This window comes from Ctenopharyngodon idella, chromosome 7 (assembly GCF_019924925.1).
Source record: "Ctenopharyngodon idella isolate HZGC_01 chromosome 7, HZGC01, whole genome shotgun sequence".
Taxonomy (NCBI): domain Eukaryota; kingdom Metazoa; phylum Chordata; class Actinopteri; order Cypriniformes; family Xenocyprididae; genus Ctenopharyngodon; species Ctenopharyngodon idella.
The window spans coordinates 27,561,772-27,587,208 of NC_067226.1; the positions used below are offsets into that span (position 1 = coordinate 27,561,772).

Sequence of the window (25,437 nt, forward strand, 5' to 3'; positions counted from 1 at the left end):
CCCGGTGTACTGGAGGACCTGGGCCGTGGTGCAGCGGTGGACCAACCTCCACAGCCGCAGGAGCTTGGTACCTATAGCCTCCCCCCAAAAAATCTTTAGGGGAAACTTGGGCAGACGTGAAGTGAGGGGGCTCTGGTGTGGCAGCCTTGGCATGACAAGGCTCTGGCATGGCAGGTGTGGCAGCCGTGGCGTGAAGAGGCTCTGGCATGGTAGCCGTCTCTGGACACTGGTCAGGGGCTGGAGTCCCCTCTGGACGCTGGCCAGGGGTTGGAGTCCCCTCCGGACGCTGGTCTGGGGCTGGAGCAGATGTGTGTGCAGCCCACACACATAAAATAGCCGTGGCCATAATAGGTATGGCGGCCATCTTAGGACAAGTCTCTGATGTGGAGGCCATGTTGAAAACAGGTCCTGGCATGGCAGGCATGGCGGGAGCAGGCCCTGGCGTGGCAGGCATGGCGGGAGCAGGCCCTGGCGTGGCAGGCATGGCAAGCATGGCGTGAACAGTCTGTGGCAGGGCCGGCGTGACGTGAAAAGTCTGTGGCTGGGTAGGACTGACATGAACAGACTGTGGTTGGGCAGGCATGATGCGAACAGACTGTGCTGTGGCTGGTATAACGTGAACAGTACCTGGCGTGGCAGTCGTGACATGAATAACTCCAGACATGACAGCAGGGGAATGAAGACACTCTGATGTGGTGGACGCTGTAGGATTGTGGGGCTCCTCATCCGCAATGTCCACAGTGAAGGATGATCCACTTAACAGAAGGGCATAGTCCATATATTGTGCTAAGGGAAAAGTGAATTTTCCCCCCAGGGTGTTGAGAATGAAGGGGTTCATTTAATCCATGCCAAAAAATATCCTTCAGCGCCACGTCATTGAAGTCTATTGAATTATCCAAAGTGAACAAACAAAGCAACCAGCTGACATGAACAGACTTGACTTGAGCAGACATGAACAGACTTGACTTGGCAAAGAGCAGACTTGACTTGACTATAAGCATGACTATGGGAGAACATGAGGAGCAAGGGAAGCATGACACAAACAAGCAACATGAATCAAACTACAAAATAAAAGACATGAAATCATAAACATGAACACAAAACCAAAACATACGTGACATGGTGATTAAATCTAATGATCACTTAGCTTGGATCACATCAAACCATGCAAATTATTATTATTATTATTATACTTTGTTCTCAAATTGTTAATGTTAACAACATCAACATTGTGTGACTACGTGTATTTAGTGTGTAGCCTTACCTGTAAATTTAAATTTCTGTACAGTCTAATCTCTAATGTTAATTTGTCATACCATAATCCGCCATCAAAATGATAAGTTTAATTATTGCAGCTGCTGTGATATAGCCTACTAGCTGGGACTTGTTCTTTATGTTTACAGACGTGACATAATGACGCAATTAGTTGAATTATAAAACATTATTACAAGTTTACCGTTGTGAATCGAGTTAAGGTAAGGACACTGGCTGGTTATGTTGCTCAAAAATTGATTCTGGATAACTTTTAACCAAAAACAGTTACACCATCCCTGTCAGTGTTCCTACAGTCTTGCGTGACAAATTGGCTATTGGAAGAAGATGCTTATTAGAACTGATAATGTCAGTCATTATACATTTCTTTGTATTTTATACATTACAGCATTATATATTTTAAAGCTTGTTTCAATTATTGAACAATAATCTGGATCACTCAAAATGCAAAGGTTTAGTTTTTTTGTAATTGTTGCAATAAATAGGCTAAATAATCGTTGTAAATAGGTATCTATCTAAATAGGTTGCTATCTGACAATCGCATCAATCACAATATGCATTTTTGGTAGCTTTCACTATGAGATACAACAATATTAATTTACACATATTTACAAAATTCAGTGACCACAGGCTCATTTAATAGGAGATGTTTTACCTCCCATTATCCTTCACTGCTTTTGATGTTGGCCTCTGTAATAAAAGTAATACTGTCATTAAAACATTTATATACTGACTTTTTATTTTGAAGTGCAGCATGTGAGGCAGGAGAACAACATGGAACAGCCAATTAATTCAGAAAAAAATAACCATAAAACAGTTTTGTAATTACCTGCGGTAATGCACCTGTTCTGTTAGGCTGTAGATTATTCACTGAAATAAATAACAATGACATGTAGGCTATATGAGAAAGAAATTATGAAAATGACATTGTACAAATATGAAAGAACTTATGATCAAATATAAACTTTTAGTGACTGATGAAATAAAAATGGATATACATTACTCACATTCACCTGCAAATACTGTCTGTTGAGCTCAGCTGAAATATCAAGTAAGATATGAAGAGTGTGAAGACAGCAAAGAGAGTTTCACATTCTTCAACAATAGGAGTTGTGTAATTGAGTTCCACAAACATGTTGTCCAACCTGAATAAACTGGACCTAATCATCAGACAAGAATCCAAACCACGTGTACATATTTGATCATTTATACATTAATTTATGTATCCGAATTATTTTGTATGAATATATATTTATTTATTTATGATTCTTTTCAATGAAAGACGAGTCATCTTTACACACAAAGGACAAGAAACCAAGCTTCTTATGGCAAACCACTAATCAGCCATTGTATGTCTGTGGCACATTCATAAATGATTGAGATATTAAGAAAGAGAGAACAGAAGAGATAAAACAGATTTAAGGTAAAGTATCTGAGAACAAGGATACCAGCTCAGAGAAACATTTTGTTGCAACACCATCAACAAACCACAAAACTCGAGAGGCTACTTGCTGCAGAGCCATAACCTCCAGCTCCCTCTCTCTTGACCTACTGTGGGCATGATGGGTGGAGCTGCATCCCCCAACCACACCCTAACCCTACCCATAACCCTATCTCTCCACCCATTCAACAGGTTAAGCCAGAGAGGTGGAGCTGGAGGTCATAGATCCTCCCAAATTTTACACATTGCACCTTTAACACCAATGGTAATGCAAAAGAAAATTCTCTCCAATTCTAAAGCCATGGCAAAACATATGGTAAAAACTTATGGTGAAAAGCCATGCCATATCTTGGCCAGATGTACCCGCTATCTCCCACATTTGGCCCAAAAGTTCTTGCTACTTACTGTCCACATGTACTACAGTTCTAAAAGCTGTAGTCTTCAGGGTGACTTTTTTCAATAACATCCTACCAGTAAAACTGAGAATCAATACTTGCAACAGCTGCTGGATCTTCGTATATTAAAGCCACTTCCATGTCAAAAATTACTGGCAACTAAGTTTAACTACAAGACAGTTAATGTACGAGTTGCACGAGCGCCATCTGCTGGACAGACAGCAACATGTATAAAAAGATAAATGAAGAGTTTTTAGTATACCCTGAAATTAAGAGCTTATAAGAAAATAACTAAAATGTGATGAGAGATTTAGCCGTTGTCATGCAGGCCAAGATTATACTGTAAGAATAAAACGAGTCCTTCACAAATAGAAAAGAGAAAAATATTTTATTATTATTATTCATTTTATTATTAGAATTATAATTAATCACAGCAACAAAAAATATATACTTCATAATAAATAATATGTCTGCATGTTCATATAATTAAAGAGAAGAGAGTTAAAAACCACCATGCATTATTTAGATTTAAAAAAAAAAAAAAAAAAAGCACATACAACAACCTAATCTACAATATAATCTCTAATCTTAAAATTAAAACGAAAGAGTATACCACTATAACTGCTCTGTTCCCTCCGTACTGTTGTTCTCCTTTTTTAACAGTTTGTGTTGATGTTTCTTTGCCTTTTTCACTGCACCTTTGGCATTCTCATAGTTGAGTTTGGCTGTGTTCTTTATTGCGTCACACACTGAATCGCCTTCATCTGCCGCCTTGTATCCAGTAATTCCTCCTCCGATCGCTCCGGCAAGAGCTGCAACTCCAAAAGCGACACCTGTAGCTGCAGCGATACCTGAACCAGCTAATCCAACGCCAGCCCCTGCGGCAACAACCCCTGCCTTCACTGCTGCTGCTCCTGCAGCGATTCCCGTGACTCCAGCTGCTCCTGCTACAGTTCCTGCTTCTACCAATCCGGGAACCTTGGCGGCTTTCAGTAAAGTCACAACAGACGCCACTGCGACACCGATACCCAGAAAAGCACCGGTCAGTGTCCCTGTGGTCACTCCCGCAAGCCGAACGAGAAGTCTTTTGTGCACAATCTTTTTTGCTACTTCTCGTTTCTCTTCTGGCAACAAATTGACCTCGTTTATGTTCTTCATCTCCTCTTGAATCTCTTCCTCCACTATCTGAAGAAGCTCATTGGTGTAGCAGCTGTTCTTATTGTCCTTCAGCTTCTGCTCGATGGTCTCCAGCAGATTTTTCACCTGAACCCTGTTGCTCCTGTATCCCATTTGCCGCTTTTTCCAGTATTTACTGTCGATGACATGACAGCGGCCTCCACATTTATCAACAAGCTCCTGTAGCTTTGGACTCATCTTCACAAATTCCTCGATGGTTTGACCTTCTAGCTGTTCTCCGTGAGTGAATAACACCACTGAATGATTAAAAGTATCTTCTCCACAATACTCGACGATTTTATCCACAATCTCCATTTCTTGTCCTGTGTATCTCCCGACCTTCAGGACAATGGTGAACATGTCTGGACCCGGAGAGCTTTCAATCACGGATCTAATGATCTCGGATTTGATGGTCTCTTCATCCAATCCTGTGTCAAAGAGTCCAGGAGTGTCAATAACTGTGATCTTTTTGCCATCGACCTTCCGATCTCCACTGACACATTCAGCCGTCACAGACTCAGGTGAAGCTTTACTCTTGAAGACTTGCTGTTTGAGAATCGTATTCCCAGCGCTGCTCTTACCATCTCCAGTTTTCCCAAGAAGCACAATCCTTTTCTCAGGTTGAGACTCAGAAGCTATTTGAAAAATATGCTGTTGTTAGTAAAGGAATTGACTATTTAGTAATATATTTTAATATAATATATATTTTTTATATTTTTTTTAGTAATAAACTATGAGGTATACAGATCTATTTTATTTCTTGAACATATAGGCCTAACTATAGTATGGAAACCCATTTTCACCACGAAAGAAAGAAAGAAAGAAAGAAAGAAACAAAGAAACAAAGAAAAAAGATAAAAATAAAAAAAAATTAGGATAAAAAATTAAGATAAAAAATAGAAATGATGAGATAAAAAGTAAAATTTATGACATAAATCATATTGATGACATAAAATGTCACAATTATGCATAAAAAGTCAAAATTATGACATACTACGTCATAATAATGACATGAAAAAAAAATTATGAAATGCTACACTGTAAAAAAAATCCTAATTTATGGAAAATAACGGATTTTTTTACGGTAATTTTCTTTTCTTTTAAATTGTACTCAAAACTCTGTAAAATTACAATAAATATCTGTAAATTAACAACTCGGCAGTTTTTTTTAAGTATCTTGACATTAATGATAAAATTACAGAAATTCACATTTTAATACAGAAAATTTACTGTATTTTTTATACAGTATATTTTTCTGTTTTCTTAAATTACATACAAATGTATGTAAAATTATGTTTTTGTGTGTATGTTTTTATAATATAAAAATAATCTGTAACAAAACAGTAACAAAGCAGTTAAATGATAAAATGGTCAAATGACTGTCAGCCAAAAAAAAAAAAAAAACCCTTAAAATTTAAGTAAAATATCCTAATTTAAATAAAAAACAACAAAAAACAGTTATTTTACAGGTATTTCCTGAATTATTAACATCAGACATCTTCATTGTAAAAAAAAAAAAAAAAAAAAAAAAAATGGTAAAATGACTGGCAGCAGCAGCTGCCAAACAAAAACCGTAAAATTAAAGTAAAATTTAAATAAATTGAAAAACACTTATTTTATAGGCATTTCCTAAATTATTACATCTTAATCTGTGTCTGTGTGAGTCTACATGATCCTGTCATAACATTTTCTGCATATGTCTTCATAAAATCTTTTAACAACTCGCATTAAAAATTTAATCAGAGTTTAGGCTCTGGTGTCTGTGAATCAGGCTACTACACCATCACTAATAAGTAACCAACATCGTCAACATTTTTGCCATAACAAATGTGTATCAGAGAGACAATTAAAGCAACCAGAGAAAAGCTAATGTTAAAAAGTCAAGGGTCAAGAGATTAACTAAAGCCAACACTGACCACCATAATGGTGATATTAAACTTTATTATTTTCATTAAAACATTAACATCTAAACATCTGTTAATTCTCAATAAGAACTTTTGTATGACAGAAATAAAGTCTGAATTGTAATAAGTGAAGATGCTGTGTTTAGTGTTTAATTTTCTGTTGGGATTTAAAGGGTTTCTATATTGTCTGTTTTGTGGGTTACCATTGTGCTGAAGAGTCGAGCCTGCACTGTAAAACTGTGATGTAAAAAAAAAAAAAACCCTGCCAAACTCCAATAACATACCGTTTTCCATTAGACCAGAATAGAAAACAAAGCATTCTGGATAGCATTTGTTGTTTTCAATAAAGTAGCCTGCTGCAATATAACTGTGAATTGTCAGTGTTTAGAATCAACACACACAGAGGTCTTGTTCCAAATAATACCCTATACTAGTATCCTGTAGGGCTGGGTGATATGGCAAAAAAATAAAATCTCGATTTTTTCAGAACGACTGACTGATTCACGATTTCGATTTTGATTTTTCTTTTTTTACTGTTTAACTAGTCAACTTAAAAACGTAACTACAATATGATTCAAGTAACATTCTCTTTATTAACAATCTGGTAAAAAAAAAAGTTCCATTCCAAGTGCACCACACATGAAGTGATCAACATGGTGTGAATGTAAAACAATTTGTTAAATATCTTTGCAGAAAATATGCATGAAATATGAAGGCAAATGTTGTACAAACTTATCTTAAACAAATCCTATATACTCAGAAGTAATATAAAATAAGAAAAATGTTAAATATTTCTTAGCCAAAAAGTAATAGCAATAAATAACACCAGTAATAGGCTATTAATAACAGCAAATGCTTTGTAAAAACAGAAAACAACAGCAGCTTTCAGGCTGTCACCATCATGCAAACATGAAATATCAAACATACAGTAGTAGTCCTTTACAGGTTTTTGCATCCCATTGTGCTATTTGTCTTATTGTTTTTATGTTTGGCGGACATGTTTCAATTGGTTGCACTCGTGTCTTGCGTCTTTTGCAGCGTCTCACCCATGAAACACAATCTAAAAACATGGCGGTCAAGTTAAAAAAAAGTTCTATAACTTTGCCTTTTTTTCTCATTCCACTGCCTACGTCTAATTTTTATAACGCAATAATGCATTTTTGAATGAATAGCCGCTTAAGAATAGTGATGTGTTCTATGTTCATAGAGCGTCACATGAGAGCGGTTAATCAGGCGCGCCGACGCCATCATGAGGTTGGATCATTTTCTTCTCCTTATCATTGCTGTATTGTCAACATGTCTAATTGTAACGCTTGCTAACTTTTTTATTCAAAATAGCGATTTCTCGATTTAAAAATTAATAAAATTGAGGCAAAACATTAAATTCGAATTAATCGAAAAAATCTAAGAAAAAAAAAAAACGCCCAGCCCTAGTATCCCGATATAGTCCACTTGACAGAGTGAATCCAGACACTGATGAACACCTGCTGTTAACAAGCAGAATCACTGAAGGAAAGAGAAACAAAAGAACTACAACTGACTGAAGATATCAGGCATTAAATCTCTCAAGATCTCAGCAGAGGATGATTAAACAAGTGCACAAACAGCATTAACAGCTTCTAATTAGTTTTACTTTATTTCTGTCACACATCTAAAGAAGTTCTCATTGAGACTTATCAGAGGTTTAGATGTTGATGTGTTATTGAAAATAATGTATTCATTTGAAGTCACCGTTGTGGTGAACAGTGTTTGATTTTGTTGGGCTCTTGACCCTTGGCTTTTCAACATCACTTTGTCTTTGGCCGATTGTGTGTTTTTAAAACACGTTTATCAAGAAAAGCCAAGAGAAAATGCTGTCAGGTGATGATGGTTATGAGCTGACATTGATATAATCAACATCTAGTGCCCAGATTCACTGATCTCCAGAATCTGGTGTATATGTCGTGTTATTAAGTTTAAATTTTTGACAAACATGTGATTTTACAGCATGAGCTCCAGCAATATAGCAATATACGCACAATCATTTGACTACTCTAGCATTCAGACACACATAAACATCAAGAATCAGCATGTGAATCTCAACAATGGTGACATTAAAAGTTTCATGTTGCAATGCATGCTGGGTACCAGCACAGGACAAAACTCATCCATGACTCCCAGCATGCATTGCAGCATGAATAATTTTATGAAATGAAAATTTCTGTAAAAATGCCGTAACTTGTCAGTCATTGACCTTTTTTTTATGATTTTTTTTTTTACAGTGTATAGTAATAATTATAATAATTATTAATAATTATAGTCATAATTATGAGATAAAAGTCAAAATAATACCATACTAGGTCATAATTGTGAAAAAAATCCATAATTATGCCATAAAATAACAAAATTATGACGTACTATATCACGATTGACACAAAAAGTCAGATAAAAAGTGAAACAGATTAAAATTGAAATGTCATAATTACATAAAAAGTTAGAATTATACCATAAAAGAGATACTAAGTCATAATAAGGCTGTGACATAAAATTGGACATAAAATCTAAATTATGATATCTCATATTTCATAAAAAGTTGTATTTATGACATACTAAGTCATAATTATGAGACAAAAAGTTGAAATGATGACAAATTGAAGAAAAAGTTGAAGAAAAGTTAAAATTGTCAAAAAGTCATAATTATGAGACTCAGCTATGAGAAATATGTTGAATAAAGACAATATAAGTCTGTATATTTTATTAAAATAGTAATTCCCTTTAATAACAAAGTTATATTATGTTATATTATGTCTTTAAAGACATTAAATTATGTTATATTATGTTTTTAAAGCATAACAACACTGAACCCTATTGATTTTCCTTGCAGGGAAATTTCTTTGAGATTTTTGTCAAAATATTGTCTATGTTCAACAGCTGAACTAAAGTCATACAGTTTCAAAACAATGTGCGGGTGAATAAATAATAGCGGAATTTTCATTTTTGGGTGAACTGTCCCTTTAAGAGAGGTAGTGCGATCTGAATTTCAAAAGGTTAAAAAATCTAGCTTTTAATGTTAAATACGGAAACACTTGCAAATGTTCAAAGTCAAAGTTTAAATAAAAATAAAAAAAACTCTTCAAAATCATGTTTTATAATAAGGATTCGAATAAAAGCACATATTTTTTAAAGGTGTAATTTCTTACCTCCCATGTTGTTGTCCCGTCTTCAACTGAGGTGGTTTGATGTATAAAATTATGTTGTATTAATGATGTTTTCATCTAAAATCTTATCCAGTCATGGTTCCTGGTGATCTATCTGATCAATTAACAAAATCTACTATAAACACAAATGCCATTTGATGTCTTATCAGTGAACAGCTTGAAGAGTTTTGCTGCTCAAAACACCCTTAAATGAGTCATTTGACACTACAGACGAGCTACAGGAATTACCAGAGTGACAAGTTCTCTGTACATTTTCCCGCACCTCCTACTTCTGAACGTCACACCCTCATTTTCACAGCAAATTCCTTCAAAATTAAAGCCACAAAACTCTTCCTGTGGGATAAACACATGGTAAACATAATGTCAGCTGAGTTATTAGAAGTAACAGAATACAAAAGATGGAAGTATATATGATTCAGTTTACCTTTACCCTCTGTTTTCATTCTTTAAAAGCAGGAATCATATATAAGATGTAGTTTTCACAGGCACCAACACTAAACTTATAACGTCTATTTGTTGTTATTCAGCGTGTGTTTTTTATTTAACAAACACAACAATTTCACTTTTTTAATAAACTCTGGTTTATATTATGTCTTCAATGTATAAAAACAGTAATCTTCTGTTTTCCATTGGTCAGGAATTGTCTAGAAGATCTAGCCTTGAACTGGTGGGAGTTCAAGGCCTAAGCAAAGTCTTTAAAAGAGGTAGTATGATCTGAATGGCTAAAGGTTAAAAAAAAATAGCTTCTCATGTTAAAGACAGCAACATTTGCTATTGTTCAAAATCTCATGCTTTATGAACATATTTTCCATGACCGGTCTGGATGTTTCTTACACGTCACACATTCATCATTGGTTTCTCTGGAGACTTCATAAATAGGGTGGAGTGAATGTTGCTCTTTCTGATTAACACGCTCAACTGACGTCTCTACATTTAGCCTATAAAGCTTTTTTAAGGATGATCACAAATTAATATAAAATTAAATGTAAGAAAACATTTTAGTTTTCAAAAGAGGGAACTGACATGAGCTTCAAAAGAAGCACATATGAGTGACAGAAAAACCATTATATCTGTGTGCATTTAAAATAATTTAATTGAATAGTTTGCTTTTTCACGAGCAAACCTTTTTATTTATTTTTCCCAATATTTACAGCAATGCAATACAAGAACCATTTTTGGGTTCCCCAAAAAAACCTGCCAGTGAACAGTTCTTAAAAGAAGCCATTTTTTCTTTGAACAATATTTGAATAATCTAAAGAACCTTTTTTTTTTCACGGTAAAGAACTTTTTGTACAATGGAAAGGTTCCATGGATGTTAAAAGTTCTTAATGTAACCATAGATGCTAATAAAGAACCTCACATTTTAAGTGTAAAGACATTATAAAGCCAGATAAACAAGTCTGGTAAGTTACAGTTATGCCCTTCATACATAAATAACTGATATTAGTGACACCAGGATAATGTCAGAAACGGGCCGTATTTACAAAACATTTTATCTTACCCCTAATTCTCCTAAATAGCAGTAAAAGTTCTTAGCTAAGAGTTTTATTTTAAAACCTATTCACAAAGCTGCTGAGACCAACTTTTACTAAGGCATAGAGAGAAGTCTTAAGCTAAGAATAAGGGCGGGGTTGACCTCGTTGCTATGGATGATGTCTCTGTCAGTGATTTATTCATAGAAATATTGTAGAACCAGATATCATGTTGCCATATTCAAATAAAGATATAGTATATGTATATGTTCAGCTAAATGTCAGCCTCTTACATGTCTGCATCTCGAGTGACAAATGACGTTTTATAAACAAAGTTCAGGAGGAGCACGTTCAAATGGTCTATCTAATCAGCTTGAGACAAGGCATATATATACACAGCCGACTTACCTGCAGCTAACGGCGCACACCCCTCCCTTTTGGAGAAGCTACAGTGGCCGTTTGGCTGACACAACAAAACTGTCATCGTCATCTAAGACAGCAGAGAGTAGCCTGTGTGAAGCAATGAGGTTTCTTCTTACTTTAACAAAGAACGGTCTCTGCTTCTAATAAACCAGACGACTACTACTACTACTTTGTGCGTATTCAATGTAGTGACGATGCAAGCTGCCTCTAAAAACACCAATGAACATAGTGGCGAAACGCAATCTGTAGAGCAGTTTGTCCGCTTAGGGTTACTGTAGAAACATGCCGGCGCATAATGGCGACTTGACATGTAAGGGGACCCATGGTGTATGTGATAGAAATGGCTCATTCTAAGGTAATAAAAACATAATGGTTTATTATGTAAGGTCTTTATGCACAACTGAAAACATAGTTCTGTATATTATATTGCATTTCTGTCAATAGATCCTCCCAAATTTTACACATTGTAACTTTAATTTAGTGAAATATTAGGTTTTATACTCTGTCACAATAGTGACCGGTGGGAAACATAGTTATGAAAGAAAAACACAAACATATCCTTCATTCTTCATAATTTCTGCAGATGAAGTTGAGTTTGTTGTTTTCAGGAAGGCTGATCCAGCGCTGATCTCCTCCAGACTGAACTGCTCCAGATCTCACTGCAGACACACAGTCCTCCTCGTCTGTGCCGTTCCCTGGAGCCCAGTTGTGATAGCACACGGTCTCTCCGCTCACCCAGAACCAGAGGCCCACAGTGCAGGAGTGACGTAAACCCAACCACACCGCTGCAGTAGACGCCAGTTTAACCACATTCATCACACGACGCTGCATCTCGTCTGAATGAACCGAGACCAGATCCACATGATTCTGTCTGCAGTATCTCAGAGCTTCAGACCACGTCAGAGTCTCGTTGATCAGAATCAATTTATCTGGACACAAAACAAACCACAAGCAAAAACTAGAGAGAGACTGATCAAAAACAACATGCAGAACAAACACTGATGAATTTGTCATGTCAGACATGTAGCGTGAACTTTAAGATATCTGGAGGTGATGGATGGATTGTGTGTGTGTTGTGAGGATCTGCTCACCTTCATGACAAACAAAAGGATGTTGTTTGTTGCAATAGAAGTCTAGCCATTGTCCCAGAGTGTTCTTATTCTGTTCAACTGCTGTACAGTTTTCATCACCTCCAGCATTATTAGGTTCACCAGACTTCCAGTATCTGAATGAGGAGTCGCTCTGATCTGACCACTGCCATGAGTCTCTGACTCTGAACAGACCCATCCAGACATCATTAGATATGTGATTATCATTGATGATCTTCTGAACCTGTTGATTCTCATTCTGGTTCCTCACACTGACCAGATCAGTTTGATTCTGTCTGCAGTAACTCGGAGCGTCTGTCCAGTTCATCGTCTGATTGACAAAGATGAGTCCTGTGTTCGCTTTAAGAAAAACAAATGAAAACACATCCATGAATGAGTTTGTTTATTATTATTATTATGCTGCTTTATGGTTTGGATATGAATAAGAGCAGCAGTGGATGACACGTCATTCAAAAACTGTTTCTACAGCTGATGATACATTGAATATTCAAAGTATATTCATGAAGTTTTTGCTAATATAACATTAAGTAACATTTGTGAATATTGTGATGATTTTCAAACATTTATTACTCCATTATGTTTCCTTACATGATTCCCTGGAATATGTATTCATTACAATTTATGTTGGCCAAAACAATGGTTTGATATGAATTTGTAATATTCAGTATAAATTTTGATTAAATATCTCTATGCTTTATAATGGCAGATTCCCACTGTTATCCCATGTGACAACAAAAGATCGACATGCATTAAATTAAACTATTTTTTTCCAGTCCAATATCGGTTTGTCTCTATACATAAATGGACTTAAAGTTGTTTCCCCTATGTTTATGAATACATTAAACAGTAGAAGCAATTAGTATTGCATTAAAATTTTGTGGATCTTTTTTTAAATGTTTGTTGTCATTGTAAGGAGCTGCACTTACTGTTGTTAGAGGAATTGCAGATGAAAGTCAGGTTGTTACTACATGAATCATCATGCCATTGTCCATTTTTCATCATAGCACAATCATCTTTGCCTTCAGGTTGTTGAGGTCCCCAGTTCAGATAGAGCGCAGGTTCACCTGAAGGCCACTGCCATTTATCAACACCCGTCTTCTGCAGCCCAATCCAGACATACTGAACACCTTCATCATTCACACTCTTCTTCAGCTTATTCATGTCGTTCATGTTGTCAACGGTGGCCAGATCTGTGTATTTCTCTCTGCAGTATCTCTGAGCTTCAGTCCAGTTCTTGTTCATGTTTATAAAGTGATACTGACGCTGAACACATTCAATATAATATACACATTCAATATAAATGCACTGTACAAAATCATTCAGACAGTATTAACATCTCAAAGTCTAACAGTAGTTGAAGAATGAACATGTGAAGTTGTTCTTACTTTAGAGGTTGTGTGTTTCTGTCCTGAGTCTGATGTTTCTGTCTGCAGCTTTAAACTATTATTATTTCTGCTCTCATCCTTCATTCAGCACATCACATCATTTGTTTATAACCCCTATTTCATATTTTACTTCCTCTGTGTTTTTATTTGTCCAACTTTTTCCCCTTATTTGCATATTGGCATCTGTGTCAGAATTACTCTATATTAATATGGACCTTAATCAGAAAATTATATACTTATGAACATTCATAATTTATATGTTAAAGGTTTCATACACTTTCAAATGAAAATTAGCCCAAGCTTTACTCACCCTCAAGCCATCCTAGATGTATATGACTTTGTTCTTTCTGATGAACACAATTGGAGAAATATTAATAAATATCCTGACGCATCCAAACTTTATGGTGGCAGTGAGCGGGATCAACGAGTATGAAGCTGAAGAAAGTGCTTCCATCCTTCATATACTCCACATGGCTCTGGGTGTGTAATAAAGTCCTTCTGAAGCGAAACGATGCATTTGTGTAAGAAAAATATCCATATTTAACACCTTATGAAGTAAAATATCTAGCTTCCACCAGACCGCCTTCCGTATTCAACTTACGAAGAAAGTGTAAATCTCTCCCAGTTCAAAAAGCACACTATGTCCTTCCCAAATCAACTTACGGAAGAAGCTTAACTGACACGAATCCAGTTCCGTTTCTTTCTCGTAATTTGAATACGGAAGGCGGTCTGACGGAAGCTAGATATTTTACCTCATAACTTGTTAAATATGGATATTTTTTTTTACACAAATGCATCGCTTCACTTCAGAAGGTCTTTATTAACCCCCGCTGGATTATATAACTCGCATTACATCCCTGTTCAATTTGACATGTATGTTTGTGTTTCTCTGTTTTGGGCTACTTTTTATCTGGTTCTGTTTGAACCAAACAACTCACTAATGAGCTGACTGATGAGGGCTGAGTTAATTAGTGAAGGTGATACTGGTTACTGAGAGCCTTTAAAAACCCTCCGTTTGAGGCTCCAGAGATGAAGGAGTGAGTTTAGGGGTTATTTACACAACACTGTTTTTAACTAAAAACAGAAAACTGTTTGTGTTTTGGCAGTTCATTTACACGACAGCTGCGTTTTGGGGGGCTGAAATTTTTGAACACGGGTTTCAAAGTCCAGGTTTTTGAAAACAATACCGTTATTGTCCCCATATTAACTACCCATATAAACACATCCTCATCATTCATTTGCTTATGTCCACACCACATTTAGAAGTTCAGAATGGACAATATTTACATCTCTGACATGAAACAGAAGTATAAACAGTGAGTGTTGTTGTTCTAGTCATATTTCATTAAATTTCAAAGTCTGGATTCTTCAAATTCCACAAAGGTCGAAGCAAATGTTGTTAAATGAGAAAGGCTCTAACCTTCGGAGGATTTCCTGTTTGCTTCACCAGCTGTTCCCACCCACCGCTCATGTCACCTAGCAACTGTGACAGACAGATGCCATCAGGAAACAGCAGAAGCATTTCTAACAGACTTTTAAATACAAATATGGAACCAGAAATATGTCTATTTTTTTTCAGAAGCCAGCACCGTTTGGTGATGCATCTCAGGCTGAGACCATAGACAGTTAAAAGAAGTGTGGTTAAACTGTGTAATGTTAATTTTATCTAGTTTGCAACAATTTAGTTAACCTAGATTATTTCTCATTTTATTTAACTGCAACCATGTGATCCAATGTGGAACAGACGTAAATTTTTTGCTAAACCCAAACATCTGCTTGACGTCAAGCTCCAATGTTAGGCAGACATCAAATTTTGGTTGAAAAATAATATTGATTTGATGTCAAAACCTAATGTTGGCCATGTTGATTGGAATAAATAGGCTACCACACTGTATAAAAAAATGCATGGTGAAATGCATGGCATTGCTAAACGTTTACCATTAATGGAAATAACGGTCAATCTCAAGTCACTATAATAAGATGATTATATCTTTATCATCAGCAAGCAGCCAACATCATCTTATCACATTTTCTTTTGATGTTTTTGCCATCACAAACACAGTATACAGCAGCAGATAAAAAATAGTCATAAGAAGTCAAGAGTCAAACTTCCCAACTAAAGAAATACTGATCACCATAATGGTGACATCCAACCAAACCATAATTTTCAATAAAACATCAACATCTAAACCTCTGTTAATTCTCAATAAGAACTTCTGTAGATGTCTGTCAGAAATAATGTCAATCTGGTTAGTAATAAGTGAAGCTGGTAATGCTGTTTGTGGAGTTGTTTAATCATCCTGAGATCTTGAGAGATTTAATGTCTTCTTTTATCTTCACCTGTTTTCCTCAGGCTATGGCTGGAAGTCAGTTGTAGTTTTTGTGTTTCTGCTCATCTCTTAACTTTTTTTACTCTAAACATGTTACCTCAGTGTTTTTTTTTTTTTTCTCCGCAGTGTGGTGTTTATTCCAACCGAAATTTGACATCTGATCGACGTTAGAGCATTTGGAGTCCGACATCTTCCTGACATTGACATACCATGCCTGCTGGGAACATGATCAGACAAACTGTAACCTTATGTAAAAGATGGTTAAATGGAGATAATGAGTTATTACCTTACATTCAAATGACATTGACTGAATTTCTGGCATCAGTGAATAAATCACATTTTAATCAGTTTTAAATGAGCATCTGCTCTTTTCTCCCTAAAACAATATTTTAATGACATTTGAAGTTTTTAACTAAGGCCCTTGGTTACAAGACGCTTCCAACAATATTTCTTTTCTTAAGTATCGTCTAATATGCTGTCAAATATGTCCCCATTGTTTTATTTTTCTAAGAAAATCATAAAGGGGTTCCAAGCATCTTCTAACGCCTTATATCTGCCTTTAATAATATGCGTTATTTTCTCCAATGACATATTCATTGCCATCTCCTTAAGCCACCTCCCTATACTTGGTGCCTCCAACTTTTTCCAATGAAGTGATATAAGAAGCTTAGCTTGTAAAATACACATAAACAAAAATGTATTCAAATACTTACATTTAAACATGAACCATCAGCCTCCACCAAAGCACAACCTGCCATTTTCTTTGAAAGAATTGTAACCAACGCACCATGAATCCTGGGCTGCGACGGACCCACTAGTTCTATTCTTCAAGGCCCAGGGAAAGAAGGACACATTTGTAGGCTGCAGTTGAAAGACATTCGGACTTGGCAAAATTGAATGCAGTGATTGGCTGGCGTCAAGATAGCATTGACATTATATACAAATAACATAAATGTTCTAATAGATAATTGAAATGTGTAAATGTTTTTTACATGATTCCCAATTTGTACATATTTACATTTATATTTTACTTATTAATTTCCCTGGTTCAATAGAGCAGTCTTGTACGAAAGTAGCAATGGCCGAGACAGACTTTCACCTTTAAAAAGATGCAATCAAATCTTGTTTATGTGAAAAAAGCCTGATCCTGAGTCAAAAGAGCATTGCAACTCTTTAACCCCTATAAACTTTTCAGTCATTTTTGACCAGTCTTTTTTTTTTTATTACGTAAAAATTGTTTCCTGAATCTGAGTGGTTCAAAACTTGCTGTCTTTTTTTTTTTTTAGATATGCCATTTAAACAAACAAAAAATGGACTTTATTCAACGAGTGGACAAGTGGATGAGTCAAAAGCTTAGTAGGGTTAAACATAAAAATAAGGGTTAAAAAAGCAAATCTGAAAAAGTTACTGAATAAAAGTTGGTTATCCTCTTATATTGAACATATAATTTCTTCTATATAAATGCTATATCAATTAAACACATAACTGATATTTCATTCTGGAAGCTTGTGGACAGTTAAGTCATATTAATGTATTTCTTTGGAAGATCATAAGCTGCAAGACAGTATGAAAATAAATAAATAGTTTATTGTCTGATATTTATTTGGGGCCGTATTCACAAAACATCTTTAGGCCAAAAGTAGCTCCTAACTTGCCGTTTTAGGAGAAACTCTTAAAAATAATGGGCATGTCGGTCCTAATTTTAGGACTCCTAAATTTTTGCTCTAAGAGTATTTCACAAAGCATTTTAGTGCTAAAACTAGCTCCTAAATCTGTGAACGTTAGGAGTAGTCAAGAAGACTCCTAAGTCACTAAGACCAAATCATAAACAGTCCTAAAATGATTGTTGCTGCCAATCCACCTTAGCAATCCACCCAAAGACACTGTACACCATTGAGGCAATAGCGATAGGGCCTTGGGTGCTGAGCCTTTTCTTCATATATATATAGGCTATAATAAGCGTATTTGGCGTGCTGTCCAAGGGGATTGAGGGCTCCGAGCTTGGAATTTTGCAAACATGTAAGAGGTGGACAATTAGCTGAACATATACTAGTTTAATAAGAGACACTTAGCCTACATTTTAAAACCTTTAATTGAAAATGGCAACATTTTTATTTTAAAATCTTTATTTGAATGTGGCAACATTTTTATTTTAAAACCTTTATTTGTATATGGCAACATGATACCTCATTCTACAATATTTCTATGATTAAATCGCTGACAGAGACTCAGAGACCCATCGGCCAATCACTGTGGTCATAGCCCATAGCAACGAGGTCAACCCTGCCCTTTCTCTTAACGGAAGACTTCTCTCTATTCCTTAGTAAATGTTGGTCTCAGCAGCTTTGTGAATAGGTTTTAAGAGAAAACTCTTAACTAAGAACTTTTACTGCCATTTAGGAGAACTCTGGTTCTCTGGAAGTGGTAAGATAAAATGTTTTGTGAATACGGCCCCTGATGCCTTAACAGAAACATATGTTCACGAATATGTTAACTTGAAAACCCCAAAGCCAAATAGAATACATACTTGTTTACATATCACAATGAAACTTTATTTGTGTACACGATGCATTTGTGAATAAAAAAAAATATATAAAAATTGGTTGCTCTGGAATTATTCGCTTTCATTGTAACACATGAACTTTGACCTGCTGAAATGCAATTGTGATGCCATGTGTCAATGATAACACAAATATGACAAACATGCACTTCAAGTCACATAAAACAGCACAAAAATCTACAGTAGTTCAACACAGCAACATTAAAGGGTTAGTTCACCCAAAAATTAAAATTCTGTCATTTATTACTCACCCTCATGCCGTTCCACACCCATAAGACCTTCGTTAATCTTCGGAACACAAATTAAGATATTTTTGTTGAAATCCGATGGCTCGGTGAGGCCTGCATAGCCAGCAATGACATTTCCTCTCTCAAGATCCATTAATGTACTAAAAACATATTTAAATCAGTTCATGTGAGTACAGTGGTTCAATATTAATATTATAAAGCGACAAGAATATTTTTGGTGCGCCAAAAAAAAAAAAAAAAATAACGACTTGTATAGTGATGGAGGATTTCAAAACACTGCTTCATGAAGCTTTAGAGCATTACGAATCAGAGTGTCGAGTCATGATTCGGATTGCGTGTCAAACCGCCAAACTGCTGAAATCATGTGACTTTGGTGCTCCGAACCGCTGATTCGACATGCTCCGAAGCTTCATGAAGCAGTGTTTTGAAATCGGCAATCACTATATAAGTCGTTATTTTGTTTTTTTTGGCACACAAAAAATATTCTCGTCGCTTTATAATATTAATACTGAACCACTGTACTGACATGAACTGATTTAAATATGTTTTTAGTACTTTAATGGATCTTGAGAGAGGAAATGTCATTGCTGGCTATGCAGGCCTCACTGAGCCATCGGATTTCAACAAAAATATCTTAATTTGTGTTCCGAAGATTAACGAAGGTCTTATGGGTGTGGAACGGCATGAGGGTGAGTAATAAATGACAGAATTTTAATTTTTGGGTGAACTAACCCTTTAACACAAGACACTCATAACAAGGCAGCCGTGGTACAATCAGAAAATGCACTAATCACATTAAAAAAAATACAATTTTATGGTGTGTTCAAGTCCTCCTGGGAAGTTCGTATTTACGAGTTAGGAAGTTGTAAACACAATGTCAGGTGCGTTTTTTTTTTTTTTTTTACATTTTTCTTCAATCTATGAAGGTGCTGTAAACGGAGTCATTATATATTATATTGTAATTGTTATTTTGTACATGCAAATTAGCTAGTTTTAGTGTGGGGGGGGGGGGGGGGGGGGGTAATTAATTTCAATAAATTTACCATTTACGCTGCATCCATTGCTTATTTTCTGAAACGCCCTCAACTCAGAAACTCTGGGCTCAAAGATAATACTGAATTTCCTTACTAGGATATCAATTTTCCTTCCTAGTATATCAATTATAATAAAATAACACTGTTTCCCACTCGTAACTACGACTTTGTTGTGGCGTTTATATGAATTTAACTCGTAAATACGATCTTTCTAACATGACTTGAACATGCCGTTAATCACTATTTTCCTCCTGCTTCAGAAACCTGAACTCATTGAAGCACTGTATGCAAAATCTTTGGCTTTCAAAGATCAACGTCAAGGAAAAGATGATTATTTGCTCTCTCACGCCGTGACAAACACCAGTCGGGCAGAATACGCCAGATCCGCCAGGTAGATCAAGAAGTTGAGAGCGGTGAGAACAGCCACAGCGACCAATTTATCCCACGGGCACAAACCGTGACTGTTTCGGCAGAATTCTGGTCGGCTTGAGCTTCCCGAATATCGGCTGTCAAACTTGAAGACCGGCCAAATGATAGTGGCAGTGAGGTACATGAGAACTGCCAATAGAGCGTAGGCAGAAAGGAAGCGCGCAAATGGGAAAGGCAGGCACCCGGTGCATTCGCCGACACACAACACCACGATGGCCGCCGATATCACAAAACAGATGCAGTAGACGGCCATGCACCACTTCAGAGCGGAGTGACTTTCGTAAGAAATGGGGTCGCTGATGAACACGAATATGACGCAGGCCACGAAGGTCTCGCAAACCTTCAGCAGTCCCGGAACTGTCGCCATGTATCCGGCAACTTCTCCCGGTCGTGCCCGTGCCAGACTCACCTCCACGAAGTAAGCCACGGTGGCCAGGCAGGAGAACACAGTGGCGGCGATTCGGTGGTCCCGGGCCTCGCCGCGGCTCGAATCACCCTTCAGAAAGTAGAGAGGGAAGATGATGGATGCGGACAGGCAAAGAAGTGTGGCGTAACAGGCGAATGTAATGGGAAAGTTGCTCCAGGACACAGGGGCGCGAGACTGCAGACCCATGAGCTCCACCAGCAGAACCAGCAGGGTTCCTGCGAAGCTAAAAGCCCAGCAGAACACGCTCCAGTCGGCCATGCCACCACTGATTCCTCCTCCATGGGACGCCACACTAAATGCCACACAAGTGAACACTAGAGCTGTCAAACGTGCCCACATTAAACGGGAAGGATTCAAGACCACCAAAGGCATGATGTGTGCTGAGTGATCGAATAACTTTTTAGACGTTGAATGAAGGTGTATGAGGTGTGTCCTTCTGGTGACTCTGCAAAGGACAAAAAGAGAGGCAGATGGAGCATCTGAATCAACAAAGCATGCTACTGGCTGACAGATTTGACAGATATGCTCCGAGACCACATGCTCACTTCAGGCCTGGTTGTGTGAACATGTGGCCCGTTTGGGAGGTTCAACACTTTTAAGTGGAGCTGTGTGGCCTGTTTTCTTCACTGCATTGGCTTTACTAAAGTGTGCATTGAATTGCATTCATGCCTTGGTTACATAACCGTTAAGTACTGATCTAAAAAACAGTACAGATATGCTCTCACTGCACAGAGTGGTTTAAATGTAGCTCAGAGAACAACACAAGAAACCTGTGTGTCACAAAATATTTAACATACTTTTGAAATCTCTGATTTAATGTACATGAACACTCTTAAAGCAATAGTTCAAACAAAAATAAAAATTCTGTCATCAATAGCCACGTTTACATGCACACTTTTTTGTCATTCCGATTAAAATCATTCCGATTGAAAGATTTGGTGGACTGTTTACATGAGACGTTATCTAATCCGATATGGTGTTTACATGTGCCGGCGCTTTCAATCGGAAGGACTTTGTGACATGCGCACATTAGCCCATGTCCTGTTTGCCGCCTTTTATTCCTGTCAACAAGGAGTTCCGTTATTTCGTATGCATGCTATTTTTATGTAAAGCATTGTTCTTAATCAAGCAACAGCGTGAATTTGTAGCATATTACTGCTGGAAGGTATGAGGAAAAGACGGGTGCAGGAAGCTGACATTTTTGGTGTCTGTGCATCTCTAAGGAGCATCTCAATACTACCCCTCCCTCCGAAGAAAAGCAGAAGCGTGTAGATGAAGGTCCAGTTTTACTCCAGTTTGATTTTTCCACCGCCATTTTGCATTCTGACGACCCCTGACCTCTTGACGTGATGACGTAGATGCAAAGTAATCGGTTTAACGCGTTTACATGGCAGAACTTTTATTTTGTTCGGTTTATAGAAAGGTTTATCCCACCCCCCTCTCAAACCGATTACAATTTCATTCGGTTTGGGCATTTTTATTCTGATTGGACTTTTAAACCGATTACAATGCTCCATGTAAACGCATCTAATGACTTAACACAAAAGGAGATACTGTGCAAATGTCCAACCTGCTCTCTTACACACAATGACAGTGAGTGTAACCGGGCTGTACAGCGCCAAAAAAGCATTGTACAAGTTGTCTATATGACTTGTGTTATTATATAACAGATTTTTGAACAGATCGCAAATGTTACTTAAAATATTCCCCTCTGCCACAGCTTTCAAACCTCATTCACACTAAACTGTGTAACACCAAGTTCAGGTGATAACAATTTATATTTAGGTCTACAAAAGAGCAGTCACTCAGGACACTGTGTAAGATCTCCTTTTGTTGAGCAAAGAAAGTCATGACAGATTTTCATTTTTGAGTGTTCCTCAGGTTTAGAGCTAGTATTTTACCTCACGTGACGCATTTTGTCCAAAATTAACTTTTGTGTAAGCAGGCTATATAAACTCAAAGTAAAGACATATCTAACAAGTTAACAAACCCCTTATCAGCAGACGTGACTCAGCTACTGGTCACTTCCTCCACAGTTTACTACCCTTTTTAGACGCTTTATGTGAAACCAGCAAACAAAAATAAATGAAACATTTCTACTAGAGTTTTCAAAGCCGTTGATATTTACTTAAACCATGTATTACATCTCTGATAGTTTACTTAATTACGTAGTCTATATATTGAGCGATTTTTTTGTACTTTCTTTTTCTCTCCATCTTTATAGCAGCTAGCGGATGTGGTGAGGGGTGTGGTTGTTGCGTTTTCTGGTTCGGCTGAGGTTGAAATTATGGCAGTAGTGAACGGGGTTCGTGAGAGATAAACGTTGCGCTTTTAGAGATTTTAGCGATCTCTGAATTGAACGCATAAACAGATTTCTCGCAGAACCAATGCATTAATAAACGCTTAAAATATGCTAAATGTTTAAATACGCACGCACAATATAAATCCAACGCAGACATAAAGCACTTAAGTATATTTCAAAAAGGCGTATTTGTGTAATTGAGGCGCATTCCTCTAGCTGAAAACCGTCTACAAAAACACACCAAGTTTCCGTAAGTAACGTTACTGAATCAAGACCGATGCGAACGCAAATCCCAACAGAAATAAAACAAGTTATATAGTCATACCTTGTACTTATGTAGACAGATTTTTCCCCCTTTATTCCAGTATCACAAAGGAGAAGCGAGACCCTCTTCGTTGACGCTGCCCAGTTCTCTTCCTTAACGGGACTCACTTCATAGCTCCACGCCCATTTCCTTCCAAATTAGGTACCGTTACTGCCTTCTTACCTTTTGACCTCTCCATGCAGACTAGAGAGGGGAATTATATGCTAAAATTAGATATATGTTGGTTTTAGCATTCCATTATGTCATATTTCCCATTCTTTTCTTTACAAACAGAAAAAAAAAAAAAAAAAAAAAAACAGAAAAATCTTATTTTCTTATTTTTCGTTCTATTTTGCCTTGTCTTTTGAGTGGAACTTATTCACTAAATGCTGAGTGGTATCAGTTCTCTGTGATGAATGATCGAAACCCGTTGCTGAGGTTGAGTGCTGAATCTTAAGTAAATAATCTGAAATAAATAATCTGAAATAAATCTGAAGTAAATATTTCGGATAAGACAGTTGCAATAATGGATTGTACAATGAGAATGAGAAAAAAAGTTCAATTAGACAATGATATAGATTTACAACAGTGGATCTGGATATGTTAATTTCATTGCAGTTTGTCTGTGGTTAAACGTGACATCACACATTCACAAGTTCGCCTGCCCATTCAGTCTGAATGGTTAATGGTAAAACAAACGTGACTTGCTGTCCTCGAAGGAGGCTCGAACCCGAGGCTCAGCTCGAGCTCCGAGTTAACCCCCCCATAACAGTACTGCATAGAGGGAGAATAAGAGAAATAGAGGAGGAGATGGGGAGGAGGAGTTATGCTGGAAGAATTGTCGCTTGGATGATGCAGTGACTGCTGCTTATATACGCTCGTAATGTTTAGGGTCCTCCCGAACCTACATTTGGAACTACATTAAATTACGAATGATCACGCGTTCCCAACATGACATGGTGCGATGTCACCCGGTGAAAGTGATTTCTCCAACTACGACATGTTCCTGGATCAACATCTTTGTTGATCCTGGAACAGCATTCCATCAACCAATCAGATTTGAGGGACAAGTTTAAAGTTTATGTCAAGTTTAGGCTTGCAACCAGGGTTAGGTGCTTCTACATCAATGTTATTCACCTATCTTTCCCCTCTGATTTTAGGAATAAGTTATGGGTAGGTTTAGGGGTAGGAATAGGGTTAAGACTAAATTTTCAGACAGGAATGTTGTGTTGATCCAGGAACATGTCTTACTTGGCAAAATCACGGTGACTGACGTCATCCGTAGGTTTCTGAAGAGCATTTTTGAAGCCTAGTGGGCCTTTGCCATCTTGGCAGCGTGTCACCGCAGATAACTGAAAATGGGCAAAGAGGTGGGACGTTCGATAAATTTATTTACATTGTAGGCTATTTCTGATTTATTAAGGGCAGAGTCATGTACTTTTACAAACTTTGTGCACATGTGCAGTAGCCTACCATCTGTGCATTTATGATGCACATGCAAATTCACACATGCATGTTACCTGTATATAGCATACAGACATACACTCAATCACTTGATTATTCACTCCTCTCAAATGGGAAAACACAATCATTCACTTCCTTTTACAAGCAGCTAAACTGTCAGGTTATGTCTTTGCCCCTGTTTCTGTTAAGATGATAGGCCTATTTTCTTCTCAGACCTGGCCGTGACCAGTTTCATCAGAGACCCCTTTAGCCAGGGACACATTCAAGCTCAAACCGGTGCACAGCGTTTTGCTACGGTTTCCGGGTTGAACGACATGTTTCCTGGAAATGGTGTGCAACGGGGTTTGAGATGCGTTTTCTCTTGTTTGGTGGGTGTGTTAGAAATGTCAGCCCAATCAGTATCAACATGCATATAAACCACGCGGTATGAAAGAGACAGCTCGCACAATGGGTATGAATGTAACATAAAAATACATATTTATATATTTTGCTATTGTATTGTGAAGTGACACTTTCATAAACTTTTCTATACTCCTCTGATTATATAGGCTAATTGTAAATATTA

At 37.1% G+C, this 25,437-nt stretch overlaps 3 protein-coding genes across 3 annotated transcripts; all 3 read right to left on the bottom strand.

The window, feature by feature from the left end:
- Positions 1 to 3,133: 3,133 nt before the first annotated feature.
- LOC127516436 (GTPase IMAP family member 7-like) lies at positions 3,134 to 9,573 on the bottom strand. The gene is made up of 2 exons (XM_051901039.1): positions 9,368 to 9,573; positions 3,134 to 4,919 (listed from the first exon to the last, which is right to left on the bottom strand). The coding sequence occupies exons 1-2, from the start codon at positions 9,372 to 9,374 to the stop codon at positions 3,724 to 3,726; spliced, it is 1,203 nt and encodes a 400-aa protein (XP_051756999.1). The 5' UTR covers positions 9,375 to 9,573; the 3' UTR covers positions 3,134 to 3,723.
- A 2,066-nt stretch (positions 9,574 to 11,639) lies between these two features.
- On the bottom strand, positions 11,640 to 13,526 carry LOC127516442 (C-type mannose receptor 2-like). The gene is made up of 3 exons (XM_051901046.1): positions 13,316 to 13,526; positions 12,372 to 12,728; positions 11,640 to 12,209 (listed from the first exon to the last, which is right to left on the bottom strand). The coding sequence occupies exons 1-3, from the start codon at positions 13,389 to 13,391 to the stop codon at positions 11,842 to 11,844; spliced, it is 801 nt and encodes a 266-aa protein (XP_051757006.1). The 5' UTR covers positions 13,392 to 13,526; the 3' UTR covers positions 11,640 to 11,841.
- Positions 13,527 to 19,913: 6,387 nt separating this feature from the next.
- On the bottom strand, positions 19,914 to 23,585 carry myadma (myeloid associated differentiation marker a). The gene is made up of 2 exons (XM_051901045.1): positions 23,430 to 23,585; positions 19,914 to 21,247 (listed from the first exon to the last, which is right to left on the bottom strand). Exon 2 carries the CDS (start codon positions 21,172 to 21,174, stop codon positions 20,290 to 20,292), a length of 885 nt encoding a protein of 294 aa, XP_051757005.1. The 5' UTR covers positions 21,175 to 21,247; positions 23,430 to 23,585; the 3' UTR covers positions 19,914 to 20,289.
- Positions 23,586 to 25,437: the final 1,852 nt, after the last annotated feature.